General features: G+C 38.2%; 1 protein-coding gene across 1 annotated transcript in view; it reads left to right on the top strand.

The window, feature by feature from the left end:
* smad3a (SMAD family member 3a) overlaps window positions 1-3,992 on the top strand; it is a 37,649-nt gene extending 33,657 nt beyond the window's left edge. Inside the window, exon 8 of the mRNA XM_042491787.1 lies at window positions 1,162-3,992. Within this exon, the coding sequence (XP_042347721.1) occupies window positions 1,162-1,285 (124 nt within the window). The 3' untranslated portion in view covers window positions 1,286-3,992. The remainder of the gene's footprint in view (window positions 1-1,161) is intronic.
* Window positions 3,993-20,805: the final 16,813 nt, after the last annotated feature.

The raw sequence follows: 20,805 nt of genomic DNA, 5'->3' as shown, positions 1-20,805 counted from the left end.
GTTAATTCAAAGAAGAACAGCGGCCGTAAATGTCCGCAAACTGAGCAGGACGAGATCAGCGGTCATATAACAGAGACAGTAAATGATTGTGATTGACATGTTATGCCATTGTTACTTGTTAAAGTGCTGCAGATGTGTATATTATATGTCCCACTAGAGGTAGATGCTTGTGTGTTAAAGGTCACGCCTGTCATGCGTCCTTTAATCGCGGGATAAAGTGTGTAATCACACACAGCAGCAGAATAATGCTGCCATCGTTAGGTTCTCTGTAAAAGTGCAGGGGCGGTGTAAAGGGGGGACTTTAGTTAGAGAGGACCCAGAAATGCTGACCAGTCAAAGCAGACTGGGCTTAAAATTGCACATTTTAGACAGAGGGTACATACCAAGCCCCAAGCCAATTCTAAACAGTGGCAAAAATGTGGAAGTATAACTTCTCGGTCCCTCACATGATGACATGTGGTCAAAAGGACTTAAAACTGAAACAAACAAACTGAAAAAAAGACTGAAACACACAACTGCACGGTGGCTTTGTGGTTAGCACTGTTGCCTCGCAGCGAGAGGTTCGAATCCCAGTTGGAACGGGGGTTCGGTCCGGGAGTTTGCATGTTCTCCCCGTGTCTGCGTGGGTTCTCTCCGGGGTTCTGACTGTGAATGTGAGTGTGTATGGTTGTTTGTCTATATGTGTCGGCCCTGCGATGGTCTGGTGAACTGTCCAGGGTGTACCCCGCCTTCCGCCCAATGACAGCTGGGATTGGCTCCACCACCCCGCGACCCTTACGAGGACAGGCGGTTACAGAAAATGACTGACTGACACACAACTGTAAATCAGTTTGATTCCAGCTGTGGAGAGGCACTGAGGTAGACCCAGAACATGCTGGAGGGATTATATATCTCATCTGGCCAGGGAACGCCTCACAATCCCAAGGGAGTCCAAAATACAACTATAAACCTAAAAAATTAACATCATGAGTCTTAGATTTCTGTCTTAACATTAAAAATGTGTTTTGTTTTCTGAGGTCGTTTTGTTTTTCGTGCGGGCTAAAATGAAAGTAGTTTGACTTGGCTGAAATTTGACTTTGTAAGTTTACTCACACAACTTCTGCTTAACATCTTTCTCCGTGAACTCAACATCTGTCTCTGCTGTCCTCGTGTCCCTCCCAGGCGACAGACGGTGACCAGCACCCCCTGCTGGATCGAGCTGCACCTGAACGGCCCCCTGCAGTGGCTCGACAAGGTGCTCACACAAATGGGCTCCCCCAGCATCCGCTGCTCCAGCGTCTCTTAGGGAAGCCCTTCATCCACCCACTTCCTGTCAGTGACTAAAAACACACAGACTGCACGCAGGCAAGAACAGCTACACAAGTACGGAAACATGACGAGCCCCTTTATTCAGCCAATCCTCAGTCTCTAACTTCCTCCCCACCAGCTGTCAGAAGCACTTTTTATATTCATGTTGTTTGTGGCAAAAGGGGACAAGTGCATTAAAGCAGTTAGGATGATCTCCACATTTTGTCCAGAATTATAATGCTGACATTTTTTAAGAGCCAGCAAGGCTGTAGCAATGGGAGGAGGTTTTTTTTCATTTTCATTTGAGATTCTTATTTCCTTCCTCTTCTGTTTAAATTTCATTTTTTCGTGATTTTTACACATTTTTTTGTACAGATATTAAACTGAACAGTGGATATAAAAATGAACTTTTTTTAAGCATTAATGACAATTTTGTAAAACGTGTAAGATCATGTTAAATGCATTTCACTTGACTTTGTTTCTGTGTTTGGGCATTTGATAGGTAATGAAGACATTTACAAGCGAGATGAATTGAAAAATGAATAATATAATGGAAAAATTCAACTACAATTTGTAAACACTGTGCGAAGGAATATGCTCAAAGCCTAGAACAAGTATTTGTTTAGGTTTACATACTTTCATTTCATGCAGTCTATGTTACCCTGACTAAAAAAGACAGGAACAAATTAAAACAAGAATCAGTCAAACTTAAGAAGACAGGAGTTACAGCCCTCTAAATATGAGTACTTAAAGACAGCGGCATTCATCAGATGTCATCAGGAGGATGATGCACTTTTGTAAAATGTTAATATTCTAGTAAAGCAGTGCTGGTAGAGTACAGTCAGCTGTAGTCCACAGCTGCAATAGTTCTTGTCAGAATAGGAAATATATCCTGCATTAATTTCAGGAAGCTTTGCCAATTTGCAAAATACTTTTGCAGCGTTGCATTGTGTCGTAGGTAGAATGATAAGCATTTACACAGAACTTGAAAACATCTCACATAATGTGCTATTCTGCAAACCCGTAGTTAAGTTATAATTCAGACACACAAAATGTAGTTGGAATATTTGTGTGTGCTCTGCAGACGGCTGTGTAAAGTGAGCGGGAAGATGCCTTTGCTTTTTTAATTTTCTTTCTCAGCAGTCCATAACATTGGTCTTATTTTTAGCCATCAGTGATATCGACTTTTTGCACACTCAGGACTGTAAAAAAGAAAACAACAAAAACACAGCTGAATTATGTACAGAAACCAGTGAAAGGACAGATGCATGACTCTCAAGACTTTATTTTGTTACCAATTATTTTTGTAGGACATTTAAGGTGATAAGTGTTTTTTTTTGCATGACATGACAGAAATACTTCTAGCAGGTGCCGGGATATGAAACTTGTATTTTTCTACCTGTGAAGATGAAGCAGTTTGATTACAAAGCACAGCTTTTTTTACAAAGGGAAATGTTTAGGCAGAAAAAGACGTGTAAATAACTGTTGCTTCTGAAATCTGAAGTCCCTTTTTTTTTTTTTTTTAGGTCTATGTACATGTAGTACATAAATACATGTGTTATAATGTGACCGTTAACCTTTATAATGTTGATGGTTTTTGAAACAGGAGAACAAAAGATGCTCAAAAATGAAAAAAAGGAACATGCTGAGTAAATGTTGAGATAAGCTTTTACTGGAATAGAAAAGCATAGTCTTAGTTTCAGTCCTGTTTCCTGTTGGCAACCCGCTGTGGTGGAAGCGGATCGATTTCCTTCTGGTTCTATAACACTAGACAAAGACACAGTGGGTGTACAACATACTGAATCCTTTTAAAGTACTTATTTACATTAACCCAGCTTTTGAAGTTAATGCCAGCCCAGTGGTGCTAATCTTTAACATTTTAGGGACTCAAGAGAAAAAAGAAAAGCCATAAGATTTTAAAGCTTGTAGATTTTTGATCTCTATTAAATGTCTTTTTCGAACTGTAATGTGGGACTGTTTCAGAGACAGTAGCATCTACCAATCTGAGACAACGCAGCTCTTTGTAGAGCTTCTAGTGTCCTTGAACGCAGCGGTCCCAACCCAAATGGGCTCTTTAACCCCATGGTTAATGTAATTACCCAGTAGGGAATATTTTGCAAATAAGCAAATTTGTCTTTTTTATACACTCTTCATGTTATAGTGCTTGTGCTATTTTCACCTTGTTTAAATTGTTCGCTTTAATCGTTATTATTAGTTGTGATTTATGTGTTTCTGCTCTGAATTGGTCATTTTAGATGTCTTGTATAAAATTATACCCTTTTTCTCTGCCTATAAAAAGTTGATGTGATGCTTTATATTTTTGTTTATTGTTGTTGGTCTATGAATAAAATATATATCTCAGAGGGAAAACTAAGATGGGTGTTACAAACTTTTAAAGGGAAATCTATGTATTTTTCAGCCTGCACCCTATTTTCCCATGTTTTTGTGTCTAAAGCCGTTTTTACATGCTGTGGGGCCACAATGAAGTTCCTTCTTTACGCTGCCTTTTCATTTTTTACACAGAACCAAACAACGACAGCATCATACAGTTCCAGTGTATGATTTTTAGACAGCATGCCGGCATCATGGAAGAAAAACCGAAGGGACATTCAACACAACAGCATCATCCTCTTATGTGACATATGACACATGCATCAGCAGCGCTTTCTAAGCAATAATATTTCACCAACAATAATTTACCGTCCCTGTTATATATCACCTGATCCTGTCCTCTGCTTTGAGGATAAGGAGGTCCTGAACGTCATTGTTTTCCAAATCTGTGGACTTTTTCAGCTGCAGTTCTTTGGGTTTTCTGCTTGCTGCTTTTAAATCTCCAGTGATGGGTTGCACAAGTAACATGTCGTCAAAACGTCACACCCGTTCTGCCTACGGTGTAACCACCTCCCTCGCTGGCTTCAAGGCAATATGTTCCCCTATTCTGCGATCGTATCTTTTATTCAGAACAGTGAGACGGTTTACCAGTGGAATTTTCCCACCTTTGAACAGGTAGTTAAAAGCAACCAGCAAAAGGTCTTTTCCATAATGTCACCAGACACTCAACAAACTGACATCTGAGCCTGTCAGTGGCAAAAACAAGCACTTTCAGTGGATGTAAATTGACGGTGCACGATTGCCTGTCAAGATTACGTTGCAGCATGTGTCGCTGCTGCAGCGCTCTCTGCACTAGACCAAACAAAGTTTGTTGTCTCCATTAGTCACTTAGACACAGAAACATGGGAAAATAGAGAGCAGGTTCAAGTTTCCCTTTGATCTCAAACCACATCAAACAGGCAGGATTATTCTTGTATTCAGATTCACTTTGTTGAGCAGAATGAATCAAATATCAAATAATTCAAGATTAGAAATAAGAATTTCTGCACTAACTTGGTATTATAACTCAACGACTTTGGCCTGCATGAAAAGTACTTTTAAAAGCCGAAATTTCCGACCTCTGGAGACATTTCAGTTTTTTAGTCAGTCTGTGTTCTTCTGTAGTTTGGGGATTTCCGAGTCTGTGGTGGATAATTTGGCGCTGTCCTCAGAGGCAGACAGAAACTGTAATTACAGGCCCAAAGCAGACACTCTGTTGGCTCTTCACTTAATGCTATGTTACAAGCTAATGCAAACCATAACTGTTTCTGCTGTCACAGAGGCACGACGTGGCTTTGAATGTGAATGCAGTCATTGTTCTGATGCCCTCGAGGTAAAGAGGGCTGAACAACCTGCGAGGCTCGTAGGGAAACACTTCACTATGGTGACAAATAGTTTGGGTGCATGAGAGAAATCAATTGTTGAAGGGGGACGGCGGCGAACCAAACGGTGTTTTAATTCTGTTTGTTCACTCTTTGTGATATCTGGATTTATTTTAAGATAGTCAGTGCGGTAGAAAGAGACTTCATGATGATTTTTTTTAAACATTTTTGCACCATATATAAAACTGTGTGCTGCCATCAAAAGCAGAAACTTCTGCACCGTCAGCTCTACATTGCATCTCCTCCACAGTCTCCTGTTGTTAGAGCCGAGTTCTGCTTGAGCTTCCTTCCACACAAACAACCTTAATAATTAAACAATCACACAGGGATTGAGACTGTATTTGTGTACGTGAGCCTACTTCAAATTTGGAACTGCTCTAAGAAAACTGGATCAGAGGCTGATTTGTTTCTCAAAAGATTCGCACTAAAGTTATTATCTTCCGGTATATGGCATACAATCAGCAAAACACAACCAAACTAATTCTGATTATGAACACAATATTCAAGTTGTTTTTACTCACTGGTCAAACTTTACAGGTGCAATTTGCTATATTTAGGAGTCTTTAGGGTAAGGAAACATATATACAGGTATACACAACAACTTTAATTTTTGTAAACCCATACTACAACTTATGCAGCTTATACAGTTAAATGGACTTTCTTTTTTAAAAAGCTGTGTTCTTCTGAAGCATACCTCAGGATCACTCTGAACAAAAATGGTGCTAAACTGAACCCAAAAGTGTTTTTGTCTTTATCAAAGGGGAACCTATTATGGTGCTACGTGGCACCCACTTTTAAAAGGTGTTATACAACACCTTTGTCAAATAGCATTATATAATTTATTTATTTATTTTTTAGTGTTGGGGCCCTTTACTGATGCCAGATAATACCATGGACAAGTCAATTTGCAGCTAAATTACACTTTTGCTTTAAATATGATTGATTATCAATCGGTTTTTACAAATTGTTGGACAGGTTATCATGTATCTCCTCTGTGAGAGGTGCTGGAATATTTGGTTGTGAGCCACTCTTTGTTGTCTGCTGGAAATATACTCTTCATAGACTATTTTTGATGAAGTGTTTTTACTTTTTTGCCCATTTAAGTAAACTAAACTAAGCTGAAGAAAAAGAAAAGAACTTCAAAAGAACAATACAGGAGCTTAAAAGGTGCTTTCTTTGGCAGCTGGAGAATATAGCCACCTCATCTCATGCCAAAAGTCTGCTAAGGAACCAACATTAAGAAATAAAAATAAATATGAAATAATTTCAGGTTGATGTACTAAACGAAAAGAGCTGGATGGATCCTGTCCCAACGGTTTGGGCAATAAATCATACAGCAGATAAGATCAGATAGCAGACAGTGTTGTTTTTTTGTTGTTTTTCGAGAGACTGCAGAGTGGTTCCTGTCTGAGTGAAAATCATTTATAAATTATGGCCTCAGATGATTTATTCCTCCCAGACAAAATGCAGACAACCCTTTTTAGAAAGAGTGGAGAGAAGGAGCGTGGGCTACGTGTTCAGGTGCATTAGGCAAAGGCAAGGCCATTTTATCTGTATAGCACATAACAGCTACCTTTATTGTGCTTTACTGGGTAATAACAATAAAGCACAGGTAAGTCCTGTTTGAAAAGTACAAAATATAGGCATGGGATAGGAAATGTAAAAATTAAACTTGTGTAGCTTAAATCAAGTGAAAAACAAAGTTTGTCACTGAAAGTCATTGAAACCTTAAATATTTTCACTCATAATTTCATCAGTTAAAACCCACCTAATGTCTTGCACTATCCTGTGAATAGAACCAAACTATATTTTTATCATTATTTAGTTGAATTGTGTGTTGTGGTATCTTAAACAGCTCATGTCACAGTGGATGTTCACCCAAAAATATATCAGGTGTCTGTAACATAAAACATAAAAGCTCCAATACTGCTAACACTGTAATTCATGCAACTGATTTTCTGTCAAATTGAAGCCATTTAGTTTTAAGATATTATCTCCATTGTAGATGTATGAAGTGCTGTGTGCATCACTGTCACTGTGTTGACAGTGATGGTGAACAGCAGCAGCAGCTTGTGAATGAACTGTTGATGAAAAACAGCTTTAGCTCAACACTGCCATCTGCTGGCTACAGGGATTACAGACGGGCCCAACACAAAAGAGGTTAAATGTAGTGATCATTTCAAATGTTTATTTATTTATTTATTTTAATCGTTTATTGTGCATTTTGCCTTTATTTAATAACTTAACTTAGAGGTGTGACAGAAAGTGAGGGGGGCAGAGAAAGGAGAGGTGACGTGACGAAGGTCCTCGACTGGAGTTTGAACACACAGTCAGTGTCATAAACTCTGCACTCTTTCTAGTCTTATTGTTGGACTATTACTTGGATCCCTTTAATGTGACAGAGATAACCTTTAACAGAGCAGAGGTTCAGTAGTATTGGACAGCTCAATGAAGACATACAGTCTGTACAGCAAACTCACACATCTTTTAGGATCTTGGCCTGGATCTCTGTAAGAGGGTCCAGAACGATCATCCTTGGAGGTTTATTGATGAACAAACTCTATTTTGTTGCTTTTTATGCACTCTGGCACTTTATTTACCCTTAAAAAAATCATTTTTTTCTTTCCAGAATAATTATGGATTTTGATATTAAAACTCTTATTAAGTAATATTAGTAATTAGTAGTATTAGTGAAATTGTATTGAGTAAAAACAGAATACTTAACAACTGCTATTATCTAAAAAATACTGACTGATTAAATAAAAAGTATGTATTTATGTTCACAGTGGTGGAATTTAATTTTTAAGTCCGTTCAAGTACAAGTATGAGAGGAAATTAGAGAGATGAGATCTGGGGCTTATTATCACTATTGAGCTTATTCTTATTTATTGAAACATATACGTAGCCCACATATTTAAAAATGGGGCTATTTATTAAACATTCAGGGCTGAAGCCTTGGAGGCCAAGGCCTAACAACACCACTGGTGTGCACTTGAAGTACTGGGAACGCTGGGCCTCAGGTGATCCCAATAACTAATGACCTGACCACACCTACCAGCACCTGAAGGTCTGTGGATTATCTTGAGTAACTGGCTCATGGTACCTGGAAAGACACATTTCTGATGAGTTTTTCAGGTGTTTTTAGTTTGTTTTGTTTTGGGTTTTTTTGCATTTTGAGCACCACGGATCAAGTGCCATCTACTTCTATTATATTGGAGAGAAGGCCGACGTGTTTAAAGCAGATATCTCCAACACTCAGCAACTCACACCAAACAATCCAGATTGAGAAACAACATGACAGGTAAGAGGAAAAATCCATTTTTTTATTTTTGGGTGAACTCTTTAAGACATATTTTACAGATATAAAGAAGGCCCCTACATAAAGTTAGGCTGTTTGCAGTAAAAAGATGCAAATAAAAGCAGAGAAAAAGGGTGCTTTTGCTCAAGAGGTAGAAAACCTACAACTACCAGAAAACATATCACCTGATCAGACCAATAAATGTAATGTGGACTGGTCCCAGTGAAATAATGGTGGCAAGTTGTTACAGTTAAACAGTAAGCTAAAAAATGTTTCTGACAACATTTGAGGCGATAATACGCAACTCAGCAACAGAATCTTGGTTTATATTTGATCAGTGCTGCTTAGTTTTAGCGTTTGATCCCTGTTTTAGGCCTCTGTTTTCACTGTGCAGGAAGCAGTGTGCAGCCCATTTCCTGTTCACAAACTTTACAGCTAAACAGCGTTAAAATATGTTTCTGAAAACATTATGAGAGATATATTTTGATTAACATTCTATCAACGCTGCTGAGTTTTACTGTTTTTATTGTTTTTTGGCCTGATTTTGAGAGCGATAATCCAGCTCTGTACTCCTTGTGTCTGTGGTGGTGGGCGATATGAAAATGCAGAAGTACATCCTGTGTTTTGAGCAACAGCCTGAGAACTGGAGGGAAGTCTCCCACAGTTCATCTACACATAATACCCACACTGTTTTGATACAAAGCTGGTTGAAAATTGTGAATTATCCCTTATTATAAGTGAAGAATTTGAGCCAATGATGAATCATGAGCCTGTTAGTGTTTGAGCCAACATGATTACAGCTAATAGTGATTAAATGAACATGACTGTATGCAGAAGAATCGACGGACAGGAAACATGGCTCATGTTGTGTGTTGAACTGATGCGATCGAGCGTTGACGAGTTGCACAAAGATGAACTGATGAGTGCCGTCAGCTCTGTCTCTGTGTGAAGGTCACTCTGGAGCAGGTGTTGACAGCGAGAACATTTGTTTGGTAAACAAATCCATCTTTGCAAAGGTCACTATCTGCTTCGTGTCATCCTCCCTTCGTCTGTCTTTATCCTCTCTTTATCTCTTCGTCTCTCTGTCTTCCTGCTCTTCCCTGCTCTCTGTTTACTTCTCTGGCTGCGGCCCTGAGTTATTTTCTTGAGGAATGCCTGTCACTGGTCGGTCGCAGCTCCGTCTGCCAGGCGGAGAAAAGCGCAGACTGCAGCATTATCAGCATTCAGTAGCCACCAACCTGATTGCACGGCCACGGGTGGCTACGTTACAGCTGTCTCTGGACAGCAGCAGGTACTCGGCCCTGCATGCCAACCGAGATGGGCACCCACTTCTCCAACTGGCTGCCGTTGGCCCTCTGCCTGCATGTCACCAACACACACACACACACGCACACAAAAGCCAGCATGCTAGCCAACATTCATCCCCTCCTTGTCAGCTGTACCACCCGTGCACACCACAAAACTGTCACACTGTCTCAAGTGAGCAGACGTTTTGTTCCAACAACATTCATAAGCACCTGGCCAACACTTATGTTCAGTGCAAAAAAACATGCAGATAAGATGTTCATATGCAAGCTGGCTGTAAGAGAATGTTTGGTGTAGCAGGGAACAAGCAAAAGACTTTAATTTTGCACCTTGAAGCAATTTTCTGCTCCTTGGTGCAGTTTCTCTCAATGCCAAAAAAATCCTAAAACTATCCAGCTTAACTCTTTGAAACTGAATTGGCTGATTTCTTTTAAAAACAGAGAAGAGGGCAATGAGCAACAAAAAAAAAAGACCCCCAAATTAGCAAAAAAAAAAAAAAAAAGTTAAAAGTACAAGAAAATTACCTGAACCTTAGATAAATAAATAAATAAATAAATAAATAATTGATAATAGTAATAATAATAGATTTAAAAATAAAAATGACCTAGAAAAACATGCTTAAATTATAATAATTCTGAAACATAATTTCATATAAGCAATTATGATAATTAGCTATAAATGTAGTTTTTCCTGGCTTTTATTCTTTTTTCCCCAGACATTTTCCCTTAGCTTTTTAAAATTACTCTGCAATTACTTGTGACATACTTCTTACTAAATTGCTCTTTGTTTTTTTTCCCCCTGATTTTGGAAGAAATCGTACCGATTTGCTCATAGGTTTAAAAGGTGTCTGAAAGCAGCACAAGAAAAGTGATGTCACTCCAGGTTTTAAAGTGTTGGATGTGTAGTTATACTTTTTCATTGTCGAATTCTGATATTAATAATCAAGAACAGGCCAACATTAAATCCCAAAGAACAGGGAGAAAAGAACAATCATAGGAGCGATAGAGAGAGCGGGGACAGAGAGTGGTGGGAAAAAGAGGCAGTGAGGGAAACATATTTACTGACATCCATGGGCTGTCACCACTCTGATTAATGGTGGTTGGAATCCCTGCCTGGTGAAAAGGTGTTGTTGGGGTGTAGAGAAAGCCTAGGCGCTGACCTAGAACTAATAGCATTCGACTTGAACAAGCTGTCCAACCTGAGAGAGCGAGCTCTGCTGCCGCTGCTGCCGCTGCAGCACCGGGCCGGAAAGAGGGAATAAGAAAAGTTAGAAATAAGAAACAAAGAGAGAAGGTTCACATGTAAACCTCTGAACTCTGAACACCTGCGCTGACTCCACGCTGTGTTCGAAATCACTTTGTTCACTCACTGATTATTTTATACATGATACACATGCAATAGTTTATTTAGTGAGCAGTAAATTTCACGAATGAAACATCTTGTCTCATCATTGGCAGGTTTGGTGTCACATAACTGTAACTGCTATTTCCTTTAAAGGTGGAAATGTCCTCAGTAATGTTTGCAATTTGGATTTTTAACAGCCTCGGGTTGAGTTTACAGTTTGCTGCAGAATTTGGACTCAGTATTTCTGAAATTATGGCTTTGGCCCTGGAGAGAGTTTAAGCAAAAACTGGAGATTTTATTTATGGCTGATTCTGATTCTGTATTCTCAGATGTCAACGAGACTATTCTGCAATTTAAGTTTACTCAGCATCCTTGATATCTGAACCTGACATTGTCAGGTATTTGTTTTGTGTGTTTATAGAGTGTATATTCATGTTACTGGCTCTGTGAGGCTCTACCAACCCTAACAAACAGCGCTGGGCATTGAATTCAATTTGACATAGTGGCCAAACCATGGAATTACAATTTCTATGGTGTCATGAGGCCCAAAAAGACTCTTTACCAAAGACATGCATTGTTAGAGTAGGATTTTTTTTCTTTTTTGAGCATACACAATGACTTGTTTCACTACCAGGACTGGATCCATGATGCTCCAATAACAATAACAAGAGCGACACGATTAAACCATTTTATCTCCAAACTTTACTGAGTCCTACACCGTAAGTTAGCTGTTCGGCTGAAAAATCCCGAGCTCTATGAGCTCAAAGATGTTTTTGTTGTTTGTTTTACTAATTTTCAGGTGATTTTCTCCTACTTTTCACTAATTTCTTCGTCATTTCCCCTTTCATTGCTCATTGCCTTCTTATGATGTTTTTGGAAGAAATCAAGCAAATTTTTTTCTTTTTAGAGATGGTACAGGGTTTCATTTGACCTTACAGGGCCTCGACATTTGCTCCCGACAGCTCAGACTCCAAGAAAAACAAGGAAAACTCCAGAGAGAAAGAAAGAAGAGACATTCTCCTCATCTAAATGTCTATCTTTAGCTTTGAACTGCTTCGCTGAAAGCTCAGCCCTGTCACACTGGTCAACTCGCACTGAAATAACACAGTCACCAACAGCACCTGCTCACGCTTCCCTGCAGAGCAACACAAAAAAAGGCCTTGCTTGAAATAATCTGCAGCGTATTTGCCAGGAACATCATCCTGCCGAGGTTGTTTTTGCTGAGGGCAACAGCAAGCCCAACAGCTGGGACATAATGAAGCTTTCAGGCACTTGTTCTCCCATCGTGTAGCGCCAGCCCCTGTCTGCTTCCACCAGATGTTCCATGTTTTCCCTCCAAAAGGCTCTTCTGCCAAACTGGGGACGATTGCGAGCAAAGCGGGAACCAGCTAGCTCCACAGTTGATTCGTGATTATAGGGTGATAGTTGGGTTAATTGCTTGTTTCGTGTTTATTGGGCGAGGCCCTGTCACTTGGTTGTCATCTTTTGTGTTGCTGAGAAAATCAGTTTGACAGTAACTAAAGCTGCTGTTATCAGTCTGCCTGGTCTGGAGTCAGTTAGGAGAAGATAAACATGATGTTATTGATTTATTTTCAGAGATCAGGGGAGCTGTCGTTGTAAATAATCATGTTTGTTGGTAAAGGATGATGTGAAATTGTGTCATCACGTGTCCTCAAAACAGGATGTCAGCTGGCACAGGAAGTATGCAAGATGTTAGGTGATGCAGGAGCAGCGTTATGCGTGTGACTCAGCTCTGATCACAAGCTGCTGAACCAGTCAACTTCACAGAGTTGGAGGATTCAGCAACCTCTCTTATATAAATCAGTGCTGCTGAATCAGAGCTACAGATAAACAGACTGCAGTAGATGTTGGTTAAAATCTGCTCCATGAAAAAAGAACCACTGAAAAAGTGATAATACAAAGCTTTAAGTAGAAGTTACAACAACATTGCTCAGCTGTGTTTACACAAACAGCAAACTTGTCCTCATTTGAGAACATGTCCACCGTGTTGTCCCGTCATCAGCATCAGACACACAAGTTCATAAAGTAATGTAAATGCTAGTATCTGATTGGCTGGCAGGACAAAATAAAATCTGTCTCCCAGTTAGTGCCCGCAGGGATGACGTTTTTCTGTAGGCCGACGCAGAAGCTAACATCGTTCTGGTTTCCTTGTCAAAAAGCTGATCAGATTTTGTCATTGGATTTTGAATTATTACCGAAAATAAGCTCTGTGGTAAAAAAAAAAAATTTTTAAAAAATGTTGATGATCCTTACACATTTTGTTCAGTAAGATCATCTTCACAAATGAACACAGCTTTTATAATTTTTTAGGCCTAAATGCTATCACCAGAAGAAAAAAGCTAATGTCAGGCCACAAACGAACTACACTACGTTCATGTCTCCACCACTACAAGGCTGTAAAGCTGAGTTTGTTGCGGTTTGGTGTGAAGACGATCCGTTGTCTCATTTAGCCACATGTTAGCAGCCATCTTTTTTAAGAAACACAAAAGCTTTAAAGTTTGTTAGCGGGTTAATTGCTGACATATTTTATGTAAACGACCAAAACGTTAACAAAATGTGGAAGTCTCTTCAGCTTGTTTTAACTGCAGACCTTATTTCAGGCATCTTTACTGGGGCACTCTATAGGAGTCTCGTGGACAGTTTTCAGCAAAAACAGATTGTGAAAATAGTGTTTTGTTAATCATACTCACTTCATGCCACCTATCACTACACTTTCAATGTCTATATTTGTCACAGACAAGAAGAAATATAAATTTTATGGCTTAAACTGAACTTTTACTGTTTTTGTTTCAAAGTAAAAGTCCTCTAACAATGTTTCTGTCAACAGAATCTCGGCAGATGTTGCGCATGCAGTGTGTCCCGCGATGTTCATAGTGTTGTGACATTAAATACTGGATTAACAAGAAAAAATACGTTTTTGTTTAAGTATATACACATACTTTGTGGTGATTCGTAGCTCGAACTGTTTCCTCTGCCATGGTATAAATCAATTAGTCATCCAAAAGTTTTTAATTACTAGCTGGTTGACTAATTGATGTGTCAACCAGTCATTTCAACGCAAAAAAATGTTTTTATTTATATGAGGCCACCAGTTTCTAAGTCAAAACTGTCATCTGTTTACGAATGCTGAATGCTTTTTAATTAGGGTTTACTGTGTGTGTGTGTGTGTGTGTGTGTGTGTGTGTGTGTGTGTGTGTGTGTGTGTGTGTGTGCGTGTGTGTGCGCACGCACATTATGTTGTTTTGTGTTTTCTGTTAATTACACCCTCTAATCTACCCCTTGCCAGTGGAATCGTGTTGCAGGCTAACTGAATTAATTGAGACTACATGTTTTTACATATGTAATTAATTTAAATCATATCATTTATGCTTCGTTCAGTTCCTGTTAAACTGAAAGGGGACGCAGTCGAACCTCGTTTTCTTTTTAGGCAAATGAAGAAATCTCTATGGGCTATCCAGTCACTGATCAATGCACATTTAGATGTTTAACATCTGGCAAGCCACTGGAAATTGGCTTCTATGGCAACATTGCGTTGCCATCATCCTCCCATCATTAGCTTTCACCATTGCCCCGGGGTTCATAATGTCGTTAGCTTACATAGAGTCGCAGTAAAGTGATGTTACATGACGTTTCTCAACTCCTTTTATTGAAGTAGCCTGCCATGCAGCCTGCCTGTCCTATTCCGTGGGCACCACAGGGAAATGAGACATGATGAGAGCAGAGGCTTGATGACATGAGGTTTAAAATTTCTTGCGTCAAACATCATTTAATTTGGGGATTAGGCAAATAAAAAGCATCACACAAAGCTAGCAGGGAAAGCTTTCTAGCAGTGGTGTAATTTTACTTGCTCATGGAAAATGGGCTATAAAGGATTTGGTTTGGAGCCAGTTGGCCTGCACGAGCTTTTATACAATTTTCAGTCTCACTTCTGCAGCCAGACGTTAATCTGCTACTTTTTCTGTTCACATCTGTACGAGGCCCAAAAGCTTTCACACAGATATTCAAAGTTGCACCATTGCTGCACTAGTTTTAATCGAATGTGCAGTCAAAATGATTAGCCACAATGACTGAAATTATGTAGTTGTAATTACAAACAGATGGGAGGCTTTATTTGCACTTAAGGCGACTGTGTGCATGGGAAATGCAGTGTGAACAAGAATAATTAAGAAGTTAAAGTCCTGTTTTTTTCCAACTTGTGTTTAAATAATCAACGCTATGATGTAAATTTGTTTCAAATTAGCTATATAGTTATATGAATGCTTTGCCTGGAGCAACCATCACCTCCATGCCTTGAGGTTAAGAGGATACAGAGACTTTTTTATTTATTTATTTATTTATTTATTAAGACCTCAGTTTGTTTGTTTTCTGGAGGGAAGCAGCGTGTAAAGGCTGCGGCACCCCATGCTGAGATGTTTCACGATACCCGAGGGCTCATTGGGATGGTAGAATCAGACAGTACTTTCTGTTTTACTACTGCATTTCTCTTGATGTATGTAAAGGAAAACAACTGTGTTTTATAATAGACTCTTTACCAAGAGAATAAACAAGTTACTAAAGTGAAGTCATCCCCATCCGGTGAACTGGAACTGCCCTGCGGATTCTGTGAGGGATGGATTAAAAGTGACGTATTTTTTCACAACATGAAGTTACTAGTTCTAACTTCCTCAACTCATATCCACACTAATGCCATAATCTGTGATGACACATCATGAGATGACTTTGCTTCATTTCAGCGAGTCACAGGCCTTTAAGAAAAACACCAAATTTAAAAAAGAAAAATCATTAATAATGTGCTTTTTCAGTGAACAGTTTACATTAATAGGTGCCAAATATTAATAACATTAGTGTAAATTAATAGTAAATATTGACCTATGGGGGTGTCCGGTGGTTTAGTGGATTACGCAGGCATCCCATGAATAATGGCACTGTGTGTGCCGCAGCAGTTGCAGGTTCAAGTCCAGCTCGCAGCCCTTTGCTGTATGTCATCCCTTCTCTCTCCCCCTTTCACACTGCTGATCTGTTCTATCTAATAAAGGTAAAAATGCCCAAAAAATAATCTTTAAATAAAAAAATATTGAGCTATGCATGCTCCACCCAAAAATGATCCAATACAGTATAATATATCTAAAAAATGTAAAGTTCAGACATACTTTTTTGTTTAATTTGTGCACAAGTCATGTCAAAATCTAATTGACTATTCACAAAGCAATCAAGTGAACTTCCCCAGATGATGAACCTGTTGCATTTTGGAAAACTCCATTAACTCCTGGCAGCATCCTCAGACAAAAATGTCAGCTTTGCACCCGAGATTTTTTTTTACTGGCTGGGTTGTCTTGAAACATATTGTGGACATTCGTGTTCATCCAAGGCTGGATTCTAATAATCTAATCTAATATATTATTAGTAGTAGTAGTAGTAGAAGTAGAAGTATGTTTGTTTATTTATTTATTTATTCATTTATTTTTCTATTTTGTTAACATTTAATTGGGTATTTCTCTCTCTCTATTTCAGAAATGCCTTGCTGAAACTCACATTGTTACAGACATTAATTTCTGCCCAGTACAGCTACAGTCCTCTGCTGGTCACTAAGCAACAACACTGAGGCAGGTGGGTGTTAAAGTAAGTGCCTTGCTCACAGGCTCCTCACCAATGTTACAAGGTTGCATGAACAAGAGGTAGGCACTGTTCTTTTAACTTTCCCCATTCAGGTCGTCCTGCTCACCAAAAGATTAAACCTTTCCTGCAAACCTCTGATTATATCTTTCAGATTTATTTCGTTTTTTCCAGACTAAAATGAAATTTACTGCAATCAGTTAATTCTGTTTATTGGCACCAATTCTGAGAGTGAAGGACGGGGCACCCTTTTGCACGCACAGCAGAAAGACAGTGTTATATGTGATTAATGTTGTGAAACAGTCATGGTAGTTAGGGCACCAAAAACACTTTGTTATAGGTTTAGGAAGATCCTTTTTCGGGTTTGTTATGTTATGTTAAAAATAAAAAAAATAAAAATGTTAGAATTTTTTAAATAATTTTCTAAATCTATCAATTTCTTGCAAAGTTTAAAAAAAACAACAAGGTCATGACCTATGAAAACTGCTTAAAAATTATAATAATTTTGTAATATATAACTATTTAATTATGATCATTATAACTTCTTCCCTAGCTTTTTGTCCCTTTTCCCATGACATTTTCTCCTAGCTTTTTTAAAATGACTTCGCTGAAAATGATCGCTGAATTTCTTGCAATTTGTGGAACGTTTTCCTACAAAGTTACCTTTTTTCCCTTGTCTCTGAAAGCAATTACACCAATTTGCTCGGTTCAAAGGTCAAAATACTTGCAAAGGCATCTGAAAAGCAGCACGAGGAAAGTGATGTCTAGGTTTCAGAGGGGTAAATCAGCTTGTTGACTGCACACAGGGCCAGTGCAGGGTGAGTTGTTTGCAGTTTACTTGTTGTGCAACAGAGGTCACTAGAAGCTGCTCTTGCATGAAGTCGGCACATCCTCTCCATCAGAGCTGGTGTGTCGCACTAAGAGCTCTGAACTAAAGTTTCCAGAAAATGCTGCAGTTGTGAAAGTCTTTCTTTAAGCTACCATTAACAAACAGCTTGTATCTTATTTCCACCCTATCTGATTCAGCAAACCTGCAAGCACAGGCGTGCTTTATTTATGCTGGTGGATTTTATGCATGACAGTTTTGCTGAGGGGAAAAAAAGTTCCTCCTCCCCATCTTCCCCACATTTCCCCCATTGATTTTGGCGCTGCTTTGATGTGAATCTGCGCCAGAAGTGTCACTTAGATGAATCACTGTTAGTCCAAGCTGGCATCGCTCAGCACTGACAGAAGGGAGAATTCCACGCGGATCAAATAAATACAGATGTGAAGTAATTAGTTGTATTCCCAAGGAGCCTATTGTGGGCATGTTAAAGATGCTTGGGATCAGCTGGCTCTCCCACCAGAAGCTTTTATCAATTTAAACAGGAGCGGAAACTAGGTGGGTCATAACCCAAGTGGCTTTTCATGAGTCATATGTCCAACCTGAAAATTAGACAAGGTGAAATGTCTGTGATGCCTGAACATTTAAAGGTCCAGTGTGTAAGATTTATGGGGATATGATGTCCTGTATTGTCATTAAATTATAATCGCCTAAAAATATGACTCACTGTGTTTTTAGTACCATAGAATAAGCTGTCTATATCTACAAACGGACCAGATCCTCTTCCAGGGAGTCCACCATGTCGTTCTTCAGTAGAACAGACAAATCAAACACTGACTCTAGAAAAGGCCAGCTGCGTTTTTGTGTAGTTCTCCTCAACACTTGACACACTGGAGAAGTTTCAGTTGATTACCTCAATGCTATAGATGCAATAATATCCTACACTAGACTTTTAACCCTGTGAAACCTGCAAAAATCGGCATGATTTCTTTTTTTTTTTTTAAATAGAGGGGGCAATAAGCAACTAAACAAGAAATGGCCTAAAATGTATCAAGAAATTACTAAAAAGTTACAAGAAAATTACCTGAAAATGAGCAAACAAGAATTTCTTATTAAAGTGTTTTTTTTTTTTTTTTTTATGTGAAATAATTTTAAGAGGCATCTGAATGCAGAACAAGAAAATTGATGTTGACCCAGGTGTTAAAGAGATACAATAGGAGCTGATTTTAGTGATTAACAACAAACTGGCCCCTTTCTTCACATAAACTCAGGAATTTGTGAAATTAAGCAAATGCTCTAAAAATATTGCTGCAATAGACAAATTCCAAGGTAATGTATCAATAAAGTTCATGCACCACTACTATGGCACATCTTACTGCAAAAGCTGTTTTATTTTGTTTTTAGCCGTGACTGAGGGACAATTCTACAGCGGCTTTGTGCATTAATCATTTTGTTTTTGTCGTATTTAATCAGTTCCTCTTTATTTAACATTGATTTAGTCGACCTCAGAGCAAATTCTTATTTACGGTGTTCCCCTGCATGACAAAAAAAGAGCTTTAATTAGTGGACTGAACTGGAAAAAAAAAGTAATAAAAGCAGCAAAACACATGCAAAGTAAGCACACAGTGTTGGGGAGTTAGATGTAACTAGATTGCAAAATAAATGTAATCAGCTACTGAGTAAACATGTAATTAAATTACAGTTACTAATCAAGAAGTTCATGATTACAATAGAATTACATTTAAATGTATTCTTCTCACTTTCAAAAAGTTTACATGTAGAATATTATATTCATTCTTTGGCATTGCATCTCTTCTTCTTTTGGTCCATTTCCAGACATTTTACAGCATTACGGCCCTCTTTTTTTAAACATTTGTTGGAAAAGTAATCAAAAAAAGTAATCAAATATAATCAGTTGCATTACTTTAACAACGAATCTAAAAAAAAGTGTCATTACTCATTGCATTTTTAACAGGATGACTATTAATCTGTAATCAATTACATTTAAAAAGTAACCTTCTCAACATTAAATACAGACAAGTATGTACCTACATTGACTATATCAAGCCTATTTATTTTTTTCTTAATCTGTTTTTAACCAAATTATGTTCCAACCCATATTTCAATGGCAGATATCTACTCAAAATTCACTCCTAAAACATTAGTGTAAGACCGTTTTTATAATTTATTTATTTGTGACCATTTCAATGTATGAATAATCTTAATGACTAAGAGACTATTAAGATGATTGATTAAGAGACTACCTAATATTAAAAATGACAATAAATGGCCTTAACGGAACTTTTTCGACAAAAAAATCGTATTCATTCTTCATGAATAGCTAACATATCTTTCACTGAACTGATGCTTCGAAACATATTTCATCATTATTTTGTATTGTATTTGTTATCACAACTCAAAAGAAGCACGATAAGCTGATTGTATCATTAGAAGATCAAATCAGAGCATAGTTTGACATCCTGGAAAAATTATGTCCATTGGTTTTGACGGGGAATCTGAAAGGGTTAAAGTCCAGTCTGTTTGATTTTTGGCATCTTGTGGTGAATTTGCAAAAACTGGATACCTCCATGTGCCAGTGTAAACGAAAACTATGGTGGCTGACGCGAAAACGCAGATCTGAAAGAAAAAGAACATTTCCTAATTTTCTCACTTTTTTGAAACATAATTTTAAGTTGGAGGGCAAATAGATAGAGAACAATTAAGGACTGAAAGAAAATTAAGTACATTAAGGCCGTATTTAGAAGACTGATGATCACGATAATTTTTATAAAAATTTTATTTTATATTAATTCATTTTATTTTTGTCTTTTCTTTTGTTTTGTTTTTGTTTGTTTGGGTTTTTTTTACCTTATTGTGTTGCATCTGTTTGTGGCATTGTGATGGTTTGTGATCTTATATGTATTGTTTTAATTTTATAAAAACAATTTTTAAAAAAAGAAAAGCGATTTGCCCTATCTTGAGTCAGTGTGGAATTTGTCCAATCTGGGCTTCTGTAGAAACAACATGGCGCCCTCAGTGAAAGAGAACCCAATCCAAAGTGATATAAACGTCTCATTATATGATTTGAAAACACGACGACGCTTATTTTCAGGTGATCATGAACTAATGAAAATATGGTTATGAATATCAAATGCCTTTTTTTGCCACACTGGACCTTTAAATTTTATATTATCAGCTTCCCTCAGACTGCCCCCCCTTAACAATAACTAAGCAACGTACAGTACCCTGATGCTGTATATATTAAGTTTAAAATAAATGCTGCTGCTTTGGTGCATTACAACATCCTGAGAGGCACATCAGGTTAGAGGCCTCCAACAATTCATGAAAAACACGCTTTGATC

This window comes from Plectropomus leopardus, chromosome 1, assembly GCF_008729295.1.
Source record: "Plectropomus leopardus isolate mb chromosome 1, YSFRI_Pleo_2.0, whole genome shotgun sequence".
Lineage (NCBI taxonomy): Eukaryota > Metazoa > Chordata > Actinopteri > Perciformes > Serranidae > Plectropomus > Plectropomus leopardus.
Note: the sequence above shows the minus strand (reverse complement) of the source record. Positions and strands in the feature narration are given on the sequence as shown.